This window comes from Mercenaria mercenaria, chromosome 17, assembly GCF_021730395.1.
Source record: "Mercenaria mercenaria strain notata chromosome 17, MADL_Memer_1, whole genome shotgun sequence".
Lineage (NCBI taxonomy): Eukaryota > Metazoa > Mollusca > Bivalvia > Venerida > Veneridae > Mercenaria > Mercenaria mercenaria.
Window position 1 is genome coordinate 45,959,347 of NC_069377.1, and position 21,146 is coordinate 45,980,492.

Here is a 21,146-nt window from a genome sequence, read left to right on the forward strand (position 1 = left end):
AGGAGTAGCAAGGCATGTCTCTCTATGCCTAACCTTTTTGAGACGTGGCAAAGAATGCTTCTCTATGTCTAACCTTTTTGGTAAGTGGTAAAGAATGCTTCTCTATGTCTAACCTTTTTGATAAGTGGCAAAGAATGCTGCTCTAAGTCTAACCTTTTTGATAAGCAGCAAAGAATGCTTCTCTATGTCTAACCTGTTTGATAAGTGGCAAAGAATGCTTCTCTATGTCTAACCTTTTTGAGAAGTGGCAAAGAATGCTTCTCTATGTCTAACCTGTTTGATAAGTGGCAAAGAATGCTTCTATATGCCTTACCTTCATAAGAAGAGGCAAGGAATGTCTCTTTTGGCCTTACCTTTGTGAGAAGTAGCAAGGAATGGCTCTCTATGGCAACATTTACAGTATTACTGGTGTCAATGTAAATTTCGTCAAGTTCCTGAAAATACAAAATAAAAACAATTTACAGTCAAACTCCGTTCACTCAAACCAAGTTAATTCGAACACTACCATTTGCTCAAACTCAATGTCAGGTTATATTATGTATATCGTTGGATGGCTAGACCTACCAATAACCCAAACAAGTTTTGCCTGTCTTGTCAAGTTTGAGTGTAAAAGAGTACCTAGAAGTAGTTGTTTTTAACTACTGAATTAATAAACCTAGGTGAATAGGATTTTATAGGTAGAGCAGCCTAGAAAAAACACTACAAAGCTGCTATTAAAGCAGGTATGCTGGTGTGTGGCTGTGTATATGTGTTAGTTAGTTTGAACATTGAAGGTCTTTTGGACTGGCAGACAGACACACAAATGAAAACACGGACACATAATTAACTTATTACAATTTTGATTGTAAAGGCAACTCCAACTATCACAGTAAAACATAAAATCTGCAGTGATGTTGTGAGCTTTCTTCCTTTGCCATTTTTCAAATTGTCTCACAATTACTGTTTAGGAGACACATCCAGGAATTGCTCTATAAATGGTAGGCCACAATTACCTCATAAAGCTGACAAGACTACAGTGCTGTCACTGTAATAGCTGCAATATTGGTAATGAAGATAGACTGCCTGCTACAAAAATTGTCAACTTTACCACCTTCTAATCACATAAAATCTCCAATCTGACAATAAATGCAGTTATTATGGTCAATGTTTAATGAGACCTTAGATCTGTAATTGTAATTATTTTCAGAGAGAAATTGTCGTTTTATGGCAGTATCTGCTAAAGTGATATTAAAACAGAATTGGAATTGTGAAAGAAATTGTTTCATTCTATTTTATCTTTTTACTAGGGATGGCAACGAATAGCAGTTTTGGTATTCGAATATTCGGTCAACCTTCCGAACGAATATTCGAATATTCGGTCATCAAATGATCAACAGATCAACTGAAAATCGGAAAACATTATAATTTATCGTACCCTTAGCAGCAATTACCCTTAGCAGCAATCTGTATTAATTCTACTTTCATTTACACTGGAAGTAATTCAGACATTGGCATATTAAGATTGACTAATCATTCTGATCGCTTGTTCATCTTTTTGAATATAAAATATTTGTTATTTGCCTTCATTTAAGTATAATTTATATAGGTTTTACTTACTTTTACATGGATGCAGCCCTCCCGAAAGTAAGGTTTTTTCCACATATATTACATGTAGCCGACTTCCTAACGGATGATCGCATGCAATACTTTAAAAAGACAGTCGGCATTGCTTGCATTTTGACAGCAGATTCACGTAATAGCATGAACAATATTTTCAATTAAACGAGGTGTAAAATTAAGACTGTGGTGATAAGGGGGGTCTTATAAAAGATATATTTTGCTTAACTTTACCCTTTGAATATTGAGTAGATTCTACTATTTTTTTTTCATACAAAATGCATTTATTATCAAGAGGATGATCCGTTTTACATGAAAATAATATTAATCACATTTAACTTGTTTTTCTTTACTCCAATACATCTTAAATCGACCTTGATTGAAATCCAAGTCATTAGTTCAAGTGCTTTCTGATGATTTTTAATTACATGCGGTTCGCACCTACAGAAAACAAGGCGATTTGTAACAGATTTACATCAATTAGAGACCAATAAAACTTTCTAAAGGTAAGCAATTTGCGGTACTTACTACAGGGTACGATGTCATCACCATAGCGATGTACAATCTCGGCACACTAATACACAAAGTGACACGTCTGACGGCGACAGAAGCCATTTTTTGTGCGTATATGAAAGCGAATTTTGGTAAGTTAGATAGACGAACATACTGGTTCTTTCATCTGGTTTTTATTTATTTCTTATGATCTTATATTTATATTTTTTCCGAATAGTGAAACAGTATTCGCATATTCGTGTCATGAACGAATATTCGAATATCCGTTGCCATCCCTACTTTTTACTAAAATATAAGGAATAAAGGAATTTCTAATGTTGCAATTCTTATTTCTAGTAACCAAAAATGTCTAGCAACTTAAGTTTTCATTAGGTGCATCTGTCAACAATCTACCTTTACCTTAACTTACTGCATCCACTGACTCTAAATACATTAATTTCCCAAGAACATCATAAAAACCAAATATTAATGTTTGGAAAAAATGAATTCCGAGATAACCCCAAGGGTATTGGCAGGAAATTGCAGATTCAAAGGACAGACTGTAACATATTTTGTATTCATGAAATTCATTCACTGATCACTGATGAAACTGATTGAAAGTTGCTACATTAGAGCTTGTCTCAGGGGAAGTTGGTTTGCTGTTAAGTATAGTTTATACTAGTTTAGTTCAGCCTGACTGCGATGACAGCTTCAGCTCAAGTCCGCTTCTTGAAAGACCTGTGCTGGTGTCATTATCAGAAGATGTGTTCATTTCTAACTATGGTCAATCATACTGAATCAAAAATTCTAGAATGTAAAATTGTCCATATTAATACTTTCTAGGAGTAGCCCATATGCATTTAGCAAATCTGGTAAAGCACAAACTAATCAATTCAGAAGTGATGACCTAAGTTCCAAGACCATTGTTCTACTGACATAAGTCACTTCTTCATATCGTGTGTTCACAGTCATTACCTAACTTAAATAATATTGAAATGCTGCCTTAAACCTATACTTAAGGCTCAACTGAGACAAATTATTTTAAAGCCATACCTGCATATTATCTTTAGCGATGAGCACTGATGTAAAAACAACTTTGATAGAGGACCATTCCAGGAACATGCATGCCAACTTTCATCAACATCCATCAGAATGGTTGCAGAGGAGATAGTGGCGAACGAAAATGTTGATGGGCAGCCAGTGGCTATAGCTCACCATATTTACGTTGTTCTCTTGTGAGTTAACAGCCAGGGTTAATAACTGTCTGTGAACAGAATCCCTCTATCCACCAAATACTGACAGACTTTTGGAGATACCAATGACTACTTAAAAAGGGCCAAAGGGAATCTAGAACATAACAGCAGCTTATCTTGCAAAACCTAAAATGACTGGCAGTCAATGTGAGGAGACATAATCTGTTATATGTGTTATTTTTAGAGGCAACTATAAATAAGATATAAAGAATAAAATATTTCAAAGCAATACATTTGAAAAAAGTACGTCTTTCATGATACTCATTTGAATGTCAGAGTAAATGGCTATGCAATAACCTTAGGATGGCCAGCACATATTTATGCAATCTCGCCAGGCATAAACATGTTTTTGACAACATAGAAAATGACGTCACTTGACCTTCAGCTATTTCCGGAAGTAAAGAAAATGGAAGTAGAAATGCTTAACTTGATAACGAAAGCCGTATTTTGATTCGTAGATAGTCAGGGCCTTCTTTTCTTTTTGCTGTTGGGGAGTCAATTTCAGCACTTTCTAATGAATTGAAATTACCTGGGCTTTAGTTTGGCATGTCAGCTTTTCATCTATGAAAAGTAATTTGAGCTCGGATAAACACAATCCCACAAGGTCCGTACGGACCAAGGGTACAGTTGAAATTTGGAACCCTCATCAAATTGCTCAAAAGTTTGTTTTTGATGTTGTCTGAGAGTGTCGGTATATGCCTCGGATGTAAGATATAACCATATTTGAGAGCTGCAGACCTAGACATTTCAGAAATATTATCAAAATAAATTTCGTGTAATAAATGTTGATTCTACCGAAGCGTGAAAAGGCCATCAGACGCTATTACGTTTTATTACGTTAAGGCTGTGGGAAGGATATCTGTGCTTAGCACAGAGACTTGAGTTGGGGAAATAATATAAACTTATATGATAAGCAGTGAAATATTTGATACAAATTAATTTTAGGGGAAAATAAAAAAGGGAAATTGTCAAAAGTAAATATAATATTAATTTACAATCATGACTAATCAACAAAAGCAAATAAAGAGGGCCACGTTTGCCCCTTCACTGCCAGCAAGGTCAAGATTACATTTAGGACCCAACCTTTGTACAACACAGTTTCGCAGAGGAATCAAACAGAAAGTTTGGTATATGTATCAATACAAGAATTGTTTTGTTTTTGTTGGGTTTAACATTGCACCAACACAATTCTAGGTCATATGTTGACTTTCCAGCCTTGATGGTGGGGAAAGACCACAGATGCCCCTCTGTGCATTTCATCACACCTGGGTGGAACCAACAACCTTCCGTTAGCCAGCTGGATACCTTCTGAGGCTCGAACTCACATCAGTGAGGGGCAAGTGATTTGAAGTCAGCAACCTAAACAACTCAAACCCTCAATACAAGAAATAAACTACAGCTGCTTTTGAGAAAAGCACATGTCTCCCACAACTGCCTAATCATCTAGACTGGCATTTCTTCACCATTATGTATCTGAGTTAACCATATGCACCAAGACCTGAATCAATGGCAACAGTATTTTCGGTTCAAGGTCCATAATTCTGAAGTGCCTGGTTATCAAACTTGGTTGAGGACTTACTGGCAAACACATTTTGTTCAAGTTTGGTGAAGATCAAATGAGAAATGTTCGACTTAGAGTGCAGACAAGATTTGTGACAGACAGACAGACAGATGCACAGACAGGAGTAAATCAATATTATCTCCCACCACAGTGGTGTGGGAGACATAATAAAAGTAACTCTGAAACATCAAAGTGATGGAAAATGCGTCAAAGAAATTGTGTTTAGATGCTATAGTCATAAGATCAACAGGATTTAGTAATATTTCCCCACATTGTGCACATATGGGTAGATATTGACTTGCATGCAAGGTGAAATTTGATCAGCAAGAAATTCATTGATGTAATAGTTCTAAATATTACCAATAAATTGTCTAGGGAAAGGTAAGTTGATAGCATAATTACGCTGCTCCTAAATCTGTTCATTCATATTGTCTGACAGATTCTAGAATGAACTATTTTCCATATTACTACATTCTAATACCTTGTCATTTAAATAATAACCAGCAGCCCAGAAAACTTAGGATACATATGTCCAATTGTCTTGTGTGAACACCAGATACAATTTTTTCACCAGAGTGAAAATGTTACAAGAGAAAGAAAAGAAAGTAATACCCCCATCACACCAAGCTCATTTTCAGTATGTTCTAAAAATGTAGCCGAATGGGCTCAAACTGTGTGGCAACGGAACAGACGTAGTAGCGATGTTCTACAGTCTGTCTAAGAACTTTATGGACTGGCTCGGACGGGGTTGAACGGGAATGGTGCTCTAGAACTTTGAGCCTATTCAAACATTTCTGCCGATCATTCCATCCTACAGTTAGAATGAGATGGACGTACTAAGAACTGAACAGCCGTACTTCGATCGTACTAGAGCTGTGGTATGATGTAATGCGATCGGACGTCAATTCAAGTTTGTGTGCACACCGACCGGATCCGTTTGTAGCTCGTTTATTCCGTTCACAGAAAGACTTAACTCAACCGCATTACATCGTGAGTGCATCGTTATTCCGTCCGAATATGATCAAAATAAAATACTAAGTTTGCAATATGTTTCTAAATATTTCTTAGAGTTTGCAATACGTTCTCAGTATGCTCCGCACGTTTTTAGTACGTTTAGTACGTTTATTCACAGTTTCCTACAACGTCGATCCCGTCTGCAGAACAATTATACAAGTTAGGGTATAAATACATGCCGTTGCCGTACAGGTTCAAGGTTTGGGCACAAGGTTTAGCCAAGTTTATGCCTTTGCTTTTTTCTTCTTTGGTTTCTGACTCTGTCCTCCTTCATCCTCGGACTTAGAGACAGAGTCGTCAAAAGGTGCAGGGAATAAATTACCACACTCATCCTCTTGACTTCCACGTTCAGGGGCTGACTCAGGAGACTCTGTATCGGCTTTTGAGAGACATTGGTCTTTTACTGCTTTAACACTTTACCACCTGACTCTGTTTGGCTCCACTTTTCTTTGTAGTCAAATTGATACTTGCCTATTGCTGTGGATTTTTTTGTGTCTTGAGAGGTTGAAGAGACTAACGAGAATGAGAACTGGGCGAAACGTGATGGCTTTTACTAGCCATCGGACCAGAAAGTGATTACAATTTACGTTCTGAACGTACTAGGGACGAGATGAGGACGTAATAGAACAAGTTAAACTGTCTATTAATGAGTTGGTTGAGTTAAAAACTAGTTAGAACGTATTTCGACGTACTCGGAATGTAGTAGGACTAGTTACGAACTTCTTTAATCTGACTACAGATGGACTTGGACTGCCTACAAACGGTGTCCACATGAGGTGAACGGGCATTTTTTTCCGAACTGAACTTACTATTAACGGACTTCAGATGGGATAAAGACGCGAAGGACGTATCGAGAACTGTTTAAGAACTAACTACATCGCATTATGGATATTTTCCGACCAAAGTACAAATGTTCTAGCCGTATCGCAGCCCGTTTTACAATATTTTAGGACAACTGGGATGTTTTGAGAACTAGTTTGGTGTGACGGGGGCTTAAGCAAGGTTATGCGCTTCCTCTTAATGATCCAACACTAGAAACATGGAAATTCTATGAAAACAAGGTCTTCCAAACATTTTCGATTCAGATTTTTACAAGCTTCAAAGATACATGAAAAATCTGACTGCAAAACAGATAAAACAAGTGTACAACAGTCTATTAGTGAGTCAGAATATATAAAAGGACAGAAGGGATTATGATGATGCTGGTTTGCAACCTTAATTGGTGATGATGATCATGATGATGATGGCAATGATATGATGATGATATGATATTTTTGGATACTTAATATTTCACAGGTGCCTACATCGGGTTTGAGAATGATACAGTTGTATAAGATTTATTAACAGAGAGGCAAATAAAAGTGACCGCATCTTCTTCATCTTCAGTACCAAACTAGGAATTCAGTTTGTGCATGTTTTCATTTCCATTTCATTTTCTGTTATACAAATACATAAATTATGTGACACTTGCATACACCAAAACTAACATCTTGGTCATACTAAGTATGTAAGGTAAAACATACCATCCATATATATATTAGCTCAAAACTTGTTGCATTTTAAGTTTTCAACACTACCATTCTAACACATGCAGTGTGTGCTGAAGTTTCAAAGCAGGAAAAGGGACGAATGAGTCAGTCTCCACGACTATATTGACTTTAACACAAGTGCGAAATACAGCACACAATTCTATTATGTCATTTAATCAATTAATAGCATGATCCAGACTGCAAATTAAATGGGATGCTACAAGAAAAATTACTTTTATGAACAGGCATTAAAAATAAAAAATCATTACCTTCAATGTTGGTTAAAAAATATTTCTGACCAGCAGAAGTCAGAGGGGTAGGCCAACAAACAAAATTCTGGCCTAAAGTATTATTGAATTAAAAATGCCAGCGGTATAATTAAACTTTTTTGTGATCGCCCTTCGTCCGTGTGTTCAAAATTTCCTTGTGAACAGGACAGAGACCACATTTTTAATTTGATTTTGATCAAACTTGCACACAATTTGTATGGGCATAATATCTCGGTTCCTTTCGAAAACTGGCCAGATCCCATCATGGGTTCCAGAGTTATGGCCCTTAACGGGCCAAAATTTGCCATTTTTGATTCGTAAATACAATAGAGACCACATTTTGCAATCAACTTTAATAAAACTTGCACACAACTTGTACTGGCATAATATCTCGGTTCCTTTCGAAAACTGGCTAGATCCCATCATGGGTCAAAGGGCCAAAATTTGCTATTTTTGGTTTTTGAACACAACAGAGACAACATTTTGCAATCAACTTTAATCAAACTTGCACACATCTTGTATTGGCATAATATCTAGGTTCCTTTCGAAAACTGGCCAGATCCCACCATGGATTCCAGAGTTATGGCCCCTTAAATGTCCAAAATTTATGGTTTGAGTTGATACATTTATGGTGTGATTTGATACAAACTGGCAAAATATCTTCAACAACAATAAATCTTGGATTCCATAATGAATATGTCAGAACTAATCATAGGTTCCGGAGTTATTTTATATCTGATTACCTCCCCTGATTTTAGTCAAAATGGATTTATATCAAAAAGTACTTATAGGACTCATTTGAAATTTCATTACTGCCATTAGCTGGACTGAGACAATCAGGGTAGGTAACTTTGGACTGCTTTTATGTCAAATGACCTCTTTTTATTTCAAACAAAAATGGGTATATCTGTAACTAATGAAGATGCTGATCTGAAATTTCATTTATGCCATCAGATTGACTTGGAAAATCAATGAAGATACATATTTACTGAATTTATGACAAATTACCTCCCTTTATTTTGTATGTAAGTGAATATACCTAGCTGCTTCTGATATTGGTTTGAAACATTATTTATGTCTTCTATGGTAAGAAATAGTCATGTTAGATGACTCTTGATTGAACGTTTATCGATATGAATACTTTTCTAATATATTGTTTTAATGGCTTGTACTCTGTATCATCTATATGCATATACAAATGCATGATTACCTCCCCTGATTTTAATAAAAATGGATTTATATCAGTAAGTATTCATTTGAAATGTCATTATGGTCATAAGTTGGACTGAGACAATCAGGGTAGATAACTATGGACTGATTTTATGTCAAATTAATAATCAGTAATCAATGAAGATACTGATTTGAAATGTCATTTATGCTATCAGATGGACTCGGACAACCAGGGCAGATAACTTTTGACTGAATTTATGACAGATTTTCTCCATTTAATTTATGTAAGTGAATATACTTCAGCAGCATCTGATGAGATTGGTTTTAAATGTTGTTACAAGGGAATATTTTTTTTTTGATTATATTAAGTGTGTATGCCTATGTGATCTATGTCAAAGATTGGTCAGCAATGGTGTTCAGGTGAGCGATATAGGGCCATCATGGCCCTCTTGTTTGCCTATGGAGCCTGCCATAGCTATTTCAGTAATAGGAAACATAGTAGTCCATTTTGTAGCTTTTTATCTTTCTGTTGTCATAGCAACAAGAGTTCTACAAAGATTATAGCTTCATTTTATGTCATTTTGTGAGAGCCTACTTGAAGAATTGTAAGTAGTAAGTTTCATTAAACCTCCTTATTTAACCTTTAGCCTGCTGGCGGCAAGTGATTCTGCCTTTGCGACCAGTGCAGACCAAGATCAGTCTGCACATCCGTGCAGTCTGATCATGGTCTGCACTGTTCGCTATTCTGTAAGTAAATTTTCAGTGAACACCCCTCCAAGTAATAAGTCGTACTGTCCAAATTGAATGATGGACCAGTCCATTTTAGAAATTTAGCAGGCTAAGGGTTAAAGAGAATATGAAAACTGTTTACAGGCTGTTAGCCTTTGGCTACAAGTGAATTAACAAGAGCTGTCCGTAAGACAGCGCACTCCACTATTCGGCAATTAGCCTTTAGCCTGCTGGAGGCGAGTTATTCTGCCTTTGCGACCAGTGCAGACCAAGATCAGCCTGCACATCCGTGCAGGCTGATCATGGTCTGCACTGTTCACTATTCAGTCAATAAATTTTCAATGAACACCCCTTCAAATAATAAATGGTACTGCCCAAATTGAATGATGGACCAGTCCATTTTAGAAATTTAGCAGGCTAAGGGTTAGACAGTAAAATGAATTTATGTCTCAATAAGAGACCTCTACTTTAAAAGGAAGATACAAGATATAAAAAGACGCTAATACTCAGAGGGGTTAAAGGTCAAGTATGGAAGTGATACTGACATTCTTTATTTTGATGGAATTTTTAAAATTATATCAGAAACAAGAGCTGTCTCCATAGGATGACACATGCCCCCGATGGCACTTTAAATGAATAGTTATGGCCGATGTTCGAGTTAAGGACCTTTGACCTACGGAGCTGGGTCTTGCGCGCGACACGTCGTCTTACTGTGTCACATATTTATGCGTAGTTATTTTAAAATCCATGCATGAATGACAAAGATATGGACCGGACACGCCCATCACTGCACTATCATGAAAAAAGACCTTTAACATCTAACTGTGACCTTGACCTTTGAGCTACGGACCTGGGTCTTGCGCATGACACGTCGTCTTACTGTGGTACACATTCATGCCAAGTTATTTGAAAATCCATCCATCGATGACAAAGATATGGACCAGACATGCCCATCAATGCACTATCCCTTAATGTTTAAGTGTGACCTTGACCTTTGAGATACGGACCTGGGTCTTGCGCGCGACACGTCGTCTTACTGTGATACACATTCATGCCAAGTTATTTGAAAATCCATCCATCGATGACAAAGATATGGACCGGACACGCCCATCAATGCACTATCCCTTAATGTCTAATAGTGACCTTGACCTTTGAGGTACAGACCTGGGTCTTGCGCGCGACACGTCGTCTTACTGTGGTACACATTCATGCCAAGTTATTTGAAAATCCATCCATCGATGACAAAGATATGGACCGGACACGCCCATCAATGTAATAACCTTTAATGTCTAAGTGTGACCTTGACCTTTGAGCTACGGACCTGGGTCTTGCGCGCGACACGTCATCTTACTGTGGTTCGCATTCATGCCAAGTTATTTGAAAATCCATCCATCGATGACAAAGATATGGACCGGACACGAAAAATGCGGACAGACCGACAGACCGACAGACAGACAGTTCAAAAACTATATGCCTCCCTTCAGGGGCATAAAAAACAGTCTAAGAAACTAGAATGTGTCTGTAGGACACAGGGTGTGCCCCCCACTGGTACATTTGTCACAAATAAGGGGCAATAATTCAAATGTTTGTAGTCTCAGTTTGAGGGTATAGCCTCAACAAACATTTTATGAAAAGGATTCATTATTCTAGGCCATATACTTTTTGAGCTATGTGCATCACAAACAAAGAATCCACTATTTTGGCTATTTCAAGGGCCATAACTCTGTAATAAGAGCTAAGATTCTTAAGAAGAATGCCAAGTGTGCAAGGTCACATCACGATAAAGACTCCAGCAAGGTTTTCTGAATTTACATCAAATACTTTTTGAGCTAGGCACATAATTAGGTGAAAAAGTGCATTTTTTTGCTATTTCAGGGGCCGTAACTTTAAAAATAGGGGGTGGAGCCAGCCAAAAAATTTGAGGTGTGCAAGTTTATATCATGATTAAGACTTATGCAAGTTTTCAACCATTTATATTAAATACTTTTTGAGCTAGGTGCGTCACAAAGTGAAAATGTACATTTTTGACTATTTCAGGGGCCATAACTCTAAAAATAGGGGGCGGACCCAAATGAAAAATAGGAGGTGCGCAAATTCATATCATGATTAAGACTCATGCAAGGTTTCGTGAATTTATATCAAATACTTTTTGAGCTAGGCATGTCACAAGGTGAAAATGTGCATTTTTGACTATTTCAGAGGCCATAACTCTGAAAATAGGAGGCGGAGCCAGATGAAAAATAGGAGGTGCCCAAGTTCATATCATGATTAAGACTCATGCAAGATTTCATGAATCTATATCAAATACTTTTTGAGCTAGGCATGTCACAAGGTGAAAATGTGCATTTTTGACTATTTCAGGGGCCATAACTCTGAAAATAGGGGGCGGAGCCAGATGAAAAATAGGAGGTGCACAAGTTCATATCATGATTAAGACTCATGCGAGGTTTCATGAATCTATATCAAATACTTTTTGAGCTAGGCGTGTCACAAGGTAAAAATGTGCATTTTTGACTATTTCAGGGGCCATAACTCTGAAAATAGGGGGCGGAGCCAGACGAAAAATAGGAGGTGCGCAAGTTCATATCATGATAAAGACTCATACAAGGTTTCATCAATTTATATCAAATACTTTTCGAGCTAGGCGCATCACGAACTTCGGACGGACGGACGAACGCACAGACGGACGGATGCACGGACAAGACCAAATATATATGCCCCCACCACTCATGGGGGGGCACAACTATATGCACATGAAGTATAAAGACTTTGCTAAACTCAAATCATATTTCTATTTAGTTTTTACCTATTTTTATTTTGTTTTATAATATTTACTTCATTTATTATTACAGCAGATTATGATGATAAAGATACATTTCAAGTTTCAAGTCATTATCTTATATTGTACTAAAGTTATATCCAGAAAGCAAAGATTGCCAAAAATCTTAAAGTTTAAAGGGGCATAATTCTGTCAAAAATACAATGCGAGTTCTGGGGATTGTAACCACACATGCAGATGATGATTATAAAGAAATATTTTTAATTTCAAGTCATTATCTTTTAAAGTGCCAAAGATATGTCTTTAAACGAAGCTTTCGAAAAAATTTAACATGAAAATAATCCAAGTATAACAACTTGGTGACCTTGATCTTGGGTATAAAGGGCCCAGTCCCTGCACATACTTTGTTTGTACGCTGGACAATGTTTATCTGAATTTACAGTAAGATATAAGCAATAGTAACAAAGATATGACAGAAAAAACAAAGGTTGCCGAAAAACTTTAACCTTAAAAATAATCCAAGTAGAACACCTTGGTGACCTTGACCTTGTGTATAATGGGCCCAGCCCCTGCACACACTTTGTTTGTATGCTGGACAATATTTATGTGAACTTACAGTAAGATATAAGCACCAGTAACAAAAATATGACAGAAAAACAAAGGTTGCTAAAATAACCTAAGTATAACACCTTGGTGACCTTGACCTTGGTTATAATGGGCCCAGCCCCTGCAAATACTTTGTTTGCATGCTGAACAATGTTAATGTGAAGTTACAGTAAGAAATAAGCAAAAGTAACAAAGAAAAACAAAGGTTGTCGAAAAACTTTAACTAAGAAAGCTCGCCAACGCCAGGGCGAGTAGAATAGCTCCCCCATTCTTTGAATAGTGGAGCTAAAAATGGATGATCTCATTTATAAACTCGCTGATTACAGTGAGGTTATCAGCACATGATCTAATCAATCCTGCATCTCCTGGTTATATAACATCACACTGGTGCATTGTTACATAAAATATTTACAACTAAATGCAAACTGGTGTCATTACCTTATCAGAAAGTGGAAAGTTGTAGGTTTTTAATGGGTTTTCAAATGTTAATGCCTTTACTTCTCAATTTGCAGAGCACTGACATACAGCAATATACAGATTTTAACAGTTACATAAGATATCAATATTTTATTTATCAATTTATCAAAATATTAATGGATATTTAAAAGAGCAAGAGCTGTCGGAGGACAGCAACGCTTGACTATTCAACAGCCTTGTCGACTGAATGAATACGAAAGTCGAAAAAGGGGTGTAATTTAGTAAAAAAGCAAAATAGGGTTATGGAACCTGCATAGTGCTTATCAGCTCATGACAGTGGACAAGTGTGTGAAGTTTCAATCCATTCCAATAAGTGGGTACTGAGATACCAGCTTACATATAAGAATTTAACCCAAAACTCCTAAGTTGAAAAAGGGGCATAATTTTGTAAAATGCAAAGTTGAGTTATTGACCCTTTGAACTGCATGTCATATCATGACAGTGAACAAGTGCGTGAAGTTTCAATCCTTTCCCATTAGTGGATAATGAGATACCAGATTACATACAAAAACTTAACAAAAAATTTCTATGTTGAAAAAGGGGCATAATTTTGTAAACAAGCAAAATAAAGATATGGGACCTGCTTTGTGCATGTCAGATCATGACAGTGGACAAGTGTGTGAAGTTTCAATCCATTCCAATTAGTGAGTACTGAGATACCAGCTTACATACAAAACCTTAACCAAACAAGAGGGCCATGAAGGCCCTGTATCGCTCACCCAACCTATTGACCTAAAGATCATCAAGATAGTTTCATTAAGATATCGCCATAAATGTGGCCTCTGAAGTGTTAACTAACTTTTCTTCTGATTTGACCTGGTGACCTAGTTTTTGACCCCACATGACCCAGATTCGAACCTGGCCTAATGATCATCAATATTAACATTCTGACTAAGTTTCATGAAGATACAGTCATAAATGTGGCCTCTAGAGTGTTAACAAGTTTTTCCTTTGATCTGACCCGGTGACCTAGTTTTTGACCCCATCTGACCCAGATTCAAACTTGACCTAAAGATCATCAAGATTAATATTCTGACTAAGTTTCATGAAGATATAGTCATAAATGTGGCCTCTAAAGTGTTAACAAGCTTTTCCTTTGATTTGACCCGGTGACCTAGTTTTTGATCCCACCTGACCCAGATTTAAGTACGACCTATAGATCACCAAGATTAACATTCTGACCAAGTTTCATTAAGATATGGTCATAAATGTAGCCTCTAGAGTGTTAACTAGCTTTTCCTTTGATTTGACCTGGTGACCTACTTTTTGACCCCAGATGACCCAAAATATCGAAGTATTCAAGTTCATTATTCATTGATGGTAACATTTCTGACACTAAGTTTCCATTAAGATTGTGTCAAAATTGGGTATCCTCTTAAGATGTGTATACAAGCTTTTTCCTTTGATTTGACCTAGTGACCTAGTTTTTGACCCCAGATGACCCAATAGTCGAAAAAGGGGCACAATTTTGTAAAAAAGCAAAACAGCGTTATGGAACCTGTGCAATGTAAGTCAGTTTATCACAGTAAATAAGTGTGTGAAGTTTCAACCCATTCCCACAAGTGGTTACTGAGATACCAGCTTACACACAAAACCTTAACCAAAAATTTCTAAGTTAAAAAAGGGGCATAATTTTGTAAAAAAGCAAAATAGAGTTATGGAACCTGTGCAGTGTAAGTCAGTTTATCACAGTGAATAAGTGTGTGAAGTTTCAATCAATTCCCACAAGTGGTTGCTGAGATACCAGCTTACATACAAAAACTTAACCAAATTGGGACGCGGACGCCGACTCATGGGCGAGTCCAATAGCTCTACTATTCTATGAATAGTCGAGCTAAAAAATTAAGCATATTCATTCTAATACAATTATCAGGCAATAAAACCTAGCCTGAAGGAAGAAATATTGTATCTGCCATAATGATGTCAGTCAACAGAATAAGAACAATAATCAACAAGAGGGCCATGAAGGCCCTGTATCGCTCACCTGACCTATTGACCTAAAGATCATCAAGATAGTTTCATTAGGATATGGTCATAAATGTGGCCCCTAAAGTGTTAACTAACTTTTCCTTTGATTTGACCTGGTGACCTAGTTTTTGACCCCATATGACCCAGATTCCAACTTGACCTAAAGATCATCAAGATTAACATTCTGACTAAGTTTCATGAAGATACAGACATAAATGTGGCCTCTAGAGTGTTAACAAGCTTTTCCTTTGATTTGACCTGGTGACCCAGTTTTTAACCCCACATGACCCAGATTCGAAACTGACCTAAAGATCATCAAGATTAACATTCTGACTAAGTTTCATAAAGATACAGTCATAAACGTGGCCTCTAGAGTGTTAACAAGCTTTTCCTTTGATTTGACCCAGTAACCTAGTTTTTGACCCACCTGACCCAGATTTGAACATGACCTATAGATCATCAAGATTAACATTCTGTCTAAGTTTCACCATGATATGGTCAAAAATGTGGCCTCTAGAGTGTTAACTTACTTTTCCTTTGATTTGACCTAATGACCTAGTTTTTGTCCCCATATGACCCAGATTCAAATTTGACCTAAAGATCATCAAGATTAACATTCTGACTAAGTTTCATGAAGATACAGTCATAAATTTGGCCTCTAGAGCATTAACAAGCTTTTCCTTTGATTTGACCCGGTGACCTAGTTTTTGACCCCACATGATCCAGATTCGAAATTGACCTAAAGATCATCAAGATTAACATTCTGACTAAGTTTCATGAAGATTCAGTCATAAATGTGGCCTCTAGAGTGTTAACAAGCTTTTCCTTTGATTTGACCCAGTAATCTAGTTTTTGATCCCCACCTGACCCAGATTTGAACATGACCTATAGATCACCAAGATTAACATTTTGACCAAGTTTCATTAAGATATGGTCAAAAACGTGGCCTCTAGAGTGTTAACAAGCTTTTCCTTTGATTTGACCTGGTGACCTAGTTTTTGACCCCAGATGACCCAGATTCAAACTGGACTTTGAGATCATCATGAGTAACATTCTGACCAAGATTCATGAAGATACAGTCATAAATGTGGCCTCTACAGTGTTAACAAGCTTTTCCTTTGATTTGACCTGGTGACCTAGTTTTTGAACCCAGATGACCCAATATCAAACTTATCCAAGATTTTATTAAGGGTAACATTCTGGCCAAGTTTCATTAAGATTGAACCAAAATTGTGACCTCTAAAGTGTTAACAAGCGTTTCCTTTGAATTGATCTCGTGACCTAGCTTTTAACCCCAGATAACCCATTATTGAACTCGTCCAAGATTTTATTGAGGGTAACATTCTGACCAAGTTTCATTAAGATTGGGTCAAAATTGTGACCTCTAGAGTGTTAGCAAGCTTTCCCTTTGATTTGACCTGGTGGCCTAGTTTCTGACCCCAGATGACCCAATATCAAATTCATCTAAGATTTTATTGAGGGTAACATTCTGACCATGTTTCATTAAGATAGGGCCAAAATTGTGACCTCTGGAGTGTTAACAAGCTTTTCCTTTGATTTGACCCGGTGACCTAGTTTTTGACCCCAGATGACCCAATAACAAACTCGTCCAAGATTTTTACGAAGGTAACATTATGACCAAGTTTCATTAAGATTAGGCCAAAATTGTGACCTCTAGAGTGTTAACAGTCAAATTGTTGACGACGGACGACGGAAATATGTGTAAACAGGTGCTAGGAGATATCTACCTTGACACCGGTTTCAATGAACAGCGGACTGCCGATGACACTAAATTGCAGAAACAAACACAAAATACATATTCAAAAAATGCCAGCGAGCCAATCTTATGCTTTAATGTAAAAAAAAATCATTATTAGAGATGTAATCGTTACAATTACACTGTACATGTACCAGAAAACGTTCCCAACGGATTTCATTTGGAATTTCCTAACAGAAATATGCAGAATAAGTTTGGACGTGACGGGGACAGCGGCAGTCAGAAGTTATCACGCTGTTCCAAAACATACTATTATTTAGACTAAGGTTCTTAGTGAGAGTTTGCCCTACTTTTCAGATAATCTAACTGAATAAAAGAGGTGACAAAATCAATTTCTGTAGCCTATATTTATGACAGCACTGACATGACCCCCAATACATATAATAATAAATTAATCATTTTGCAAACAGTGTTTACATAATATCACAGGTCTGTTCTGTACAATAATACAAGTGATAGAAAACCCATAAAGCAAATAGTGCTTCCATTATACGACTGTATCAAACAGACAATATAGGCATGTTGAAATCAATATAACCCGCAAAAGCTTTTGCCTCCACAAAACAAATGTACACCCACGTGCCTCACTAACCCTGTGAAAACTTGTTTACAGTGTCTACACAACTTTTAATGGGCAATAATAATACTGATATTACCTACCATGGGCTTAATGGAAAATAGTCATTACTTATAAGCTAAGGTAGTTTTTGCAGTTCCAACAAAAGTTTCTGTAACAAATGCCAATGGTACAACTCATACACATGTCATCAAACAGAATTCTCTCTTTTGTTGGTAATTTTGTTTCGCATATTTGATTAGATTTAGGTCTTTGCTTTTTGTGGTCCTTTTTCTGTAGAGTGAAAATGGTTGTCTAGAGACCAAAATTCGGTTTTCTAAGTCTCTATAAACTAGTGTAGTATTGAAGTAAGGCAAGCCATTTCTCTTTTAAGTCTCATAAAGTCTAACATTGCAACATATTTGACATGTCTAACAAAAAATTGTTAACCTTAAAAAAAATGTTCTATTATGCCTTGTAAATAACTAGAAATGTTACCATAGGACACAGATATCTCTGCTATGTTTTTTTTTTGTTTTTTTTGTTTGTTTTTTTTTAAAAGACTGATACTGAAAGGAGAATTTAATTGTCATATTTGCTCCCAGTTTTTCCACTGAAACAAGATTGAATAACCTTGCATTTATAAGTCAGATTTCATGAAACAATTTCTTGAAAGGATTTATCGTAATATTATTTAATTCCATTAACTTTCATGGTTTAGGCCAAAACAGATATTTAACACAAGGCCATGGATTCCAAATGCTAACAATAAAATGAATGGGAATCATATCTGTTTATTGGAATTTGAAATTTCATTCAGTCATGATGAGTAATAACTGAGATATGAGCTTGCTGAGAATTGATAACAAAGTGTCTACATGTGACACCGACATCAACACTGACATCGGCTCTATCACAATAGCTCTGTGGTCTGTTTCACAGAAGTTTGTAAGTGTTATCCCAAGTTCTCTCCTAAGTATGAGTTTTTGAAACTCATTTGAGCCGTGCCATGGGAAAACCAACATAGTGGCTTTGCGACCAGCATGGATCCAGACCAGCCTGCGCATCCGCGCAGTCTGGTCAGGCTCCATGCTGTTCGCTTTTAAAGCCTATTGGAATTGGAGAAACTGTTAGCGAACAGCATGGATCCTGACCAGACTGCGCGGATGCGCAGGCTGGTCTGGATCCATGCTGGTTGCAAACCCACTATGTTGGTTTTGTCATGGCACGGCTCATTTATTTCCTAGGATATAACATGTATCCTTTTAAAAAGATGTCATTAATTCAAAGTTTAGTGAATATCAGTCCTGGAAACAAGATGTTTAAATGTTTTCCTACACTTGGCTCCAGTGATCCCTAAAAGGGGGTGAGCAAAACCATTTCAGACTTGAAAGAGATCCACACAAGAATGCCATTGGTCAAGTTTGGTAACGATCCAACTTGTGATGCATAAGAAGTTGCTTAAATTGAGCTCTGGCTACCCCTTAAAGAGGCCAAGCAGAAGCAGTCAACGCTTTACAGAGATCTATACATGGCTGCTACAGACAAAATTCGGTGAAAATCAGAAGACGTTTTATTTCTATTGCTAGCTCTTGCATCCCCTAAAAAAGGTCAAGCAAAATCATTCAAAAATCTTTAAAGGACTACACCAGGATGCTACAGAAAAAGTTTGGTGAAGATCCATCAAGTGATATCATAAGTTTAAATATGATTTTCTTTACTAATTTCAGTTTTAGTTCCCCTTTAACCCTTAAACAGTTTTGTAAAACTTAAATGTAGTCGCAGAACTCATATTTTATGAACAGTGTGATGAAGGCCAAACCAGCTGTTCCCCAACAAGATTATAATATAACCTAGTGTCTAAGTATGTCTTTTAAGTGTCTGTGTTATTCTGTTGCCGGTAAGTAATTACTCACAGTGGAATTGAGAGACAATAACATTCGGACAGACAGTGACATTAAAAATGGGTCAAAGCCATTCATTATTGGATGAAAAGCATAAAACTTCCCTGGAGAGAGCAGGGGAAATGGAGAGACCAGGAAACTTACATCACAGACTGTAACACTGCAAGAGTGTACTTTACCAAATTTGTTTGCATCACAATAGCTATCCGAAGGATGTGAATTGAAAAGTTAACAATTTTGATAAAGAAGTAATACTGTCTTACCTGTGTTTAGCAGTCAGTAAAGGGAACAGCTAAAAAGGCTGTCTAAGACAGGTGGCCACTTTACACAGGTGTTAAATTTTTTCTGATTTTTTTTTTTTTCAACAAGTCTTTTTGCTAATTACTATACAGACTGAAGCAGTATAGAAGAAATCCAATGGCTTTCTTTTTCTCAGACTTTTGGTGAAATTATGATACAGTATAACATTGAATAAAACAGGCATTGTATCCCTTTATATTTTTGTACCAACAACACTAATTTTAAACATGATGCTTTTATTCATATGCTGCACATTAGGAACACAAGATTAAAACAAAAGACAAAATACTGGTACAAGCAAGCTAAAAAATACAGTTCCATAATAAATTGCCATTTTTTCCATAACTGTGTATGGTTTTCATTTATACTGTAAAGAGAGATAACTAAATTATGGAATATTCCCAAATCAATACAAAAAAGACAGAAAAATATTGTCTATATTAGCCTATTTATCAAAACAGTTTGTGTGCCAGTCATTCATATTGTACATGATGTTTACAATTATCAATAAGGTCATCAAGAACAGCAGAATTTAGTTCTCAACATTGTCAGAGAAAGTACAGTTGTACACCTTCATAAGGTGTAGTTGTGTGTATGCTTTTAGAAGACAATCTCTGCAAAAACAAATGTAATCAAAGAAAGATTTAATACAGTTCTATTTTCCCGCTTTTTTACATATAAGGACCTAAATGTGATATTTCCATGTTTTAAAAGTCATAGGATTGATTCTTATTTGCAAGTTTTAGCATTAATTGCCAACTATGACCCTCAGTGCTGCATACTCTCCCTGATTTAATCCTTTGTTACAGTAATTTCAGTAAGTATTGCTCATTTGTTTGTGACCTTATTTATAGTCACCACCAGAAACTCCTAAACAAAACTGTTACCAATGTAAGTGGGAGGATAGTGCTAGATACAGAAGACGCTCCAATCCCAGAAGCTTCCCTGGTTCTTTAGCGTGCCAGGTGTAAAGCACCCATACATGGGACTCTTACCCCAATGTTAACAATTTTTAGTTGGAGGAACAGGTACTCAAACTCACAACCCCTGGTTTCGTAGACAGACAGTGTTAAATACCTCTGGACCATTGCATCAACTCTATGAGAAATCTTTTGTCCCCTTATTTGTTTTAGAACCTGTATTGGCCAGTGCAAATCACTGAGATC

The 21,146-nt window shown here is 36.7% G+C and overlaps 1 protein-coding gene across 1 annotated transcript in view; it reads right to left on the reverse strand.

Moving 5' to 3' along the window:
* LOC123535752 (uncharacterized) overlaps nt 1-21,146 on the reverse strand; it is a 394,656-nt gene that overhangs the window by 227,295 nt on the left and 146,215 nt on the right. The window contains exon 7 of the mRNA XM_053528064.1: nt 354-434. Coding sequence (XP_053384039.1) covers nt 354-434 — 81 coding nt within the window. The remainder of the gene's footprint in view (nt 1-353; nt 435-21,146) is intronic.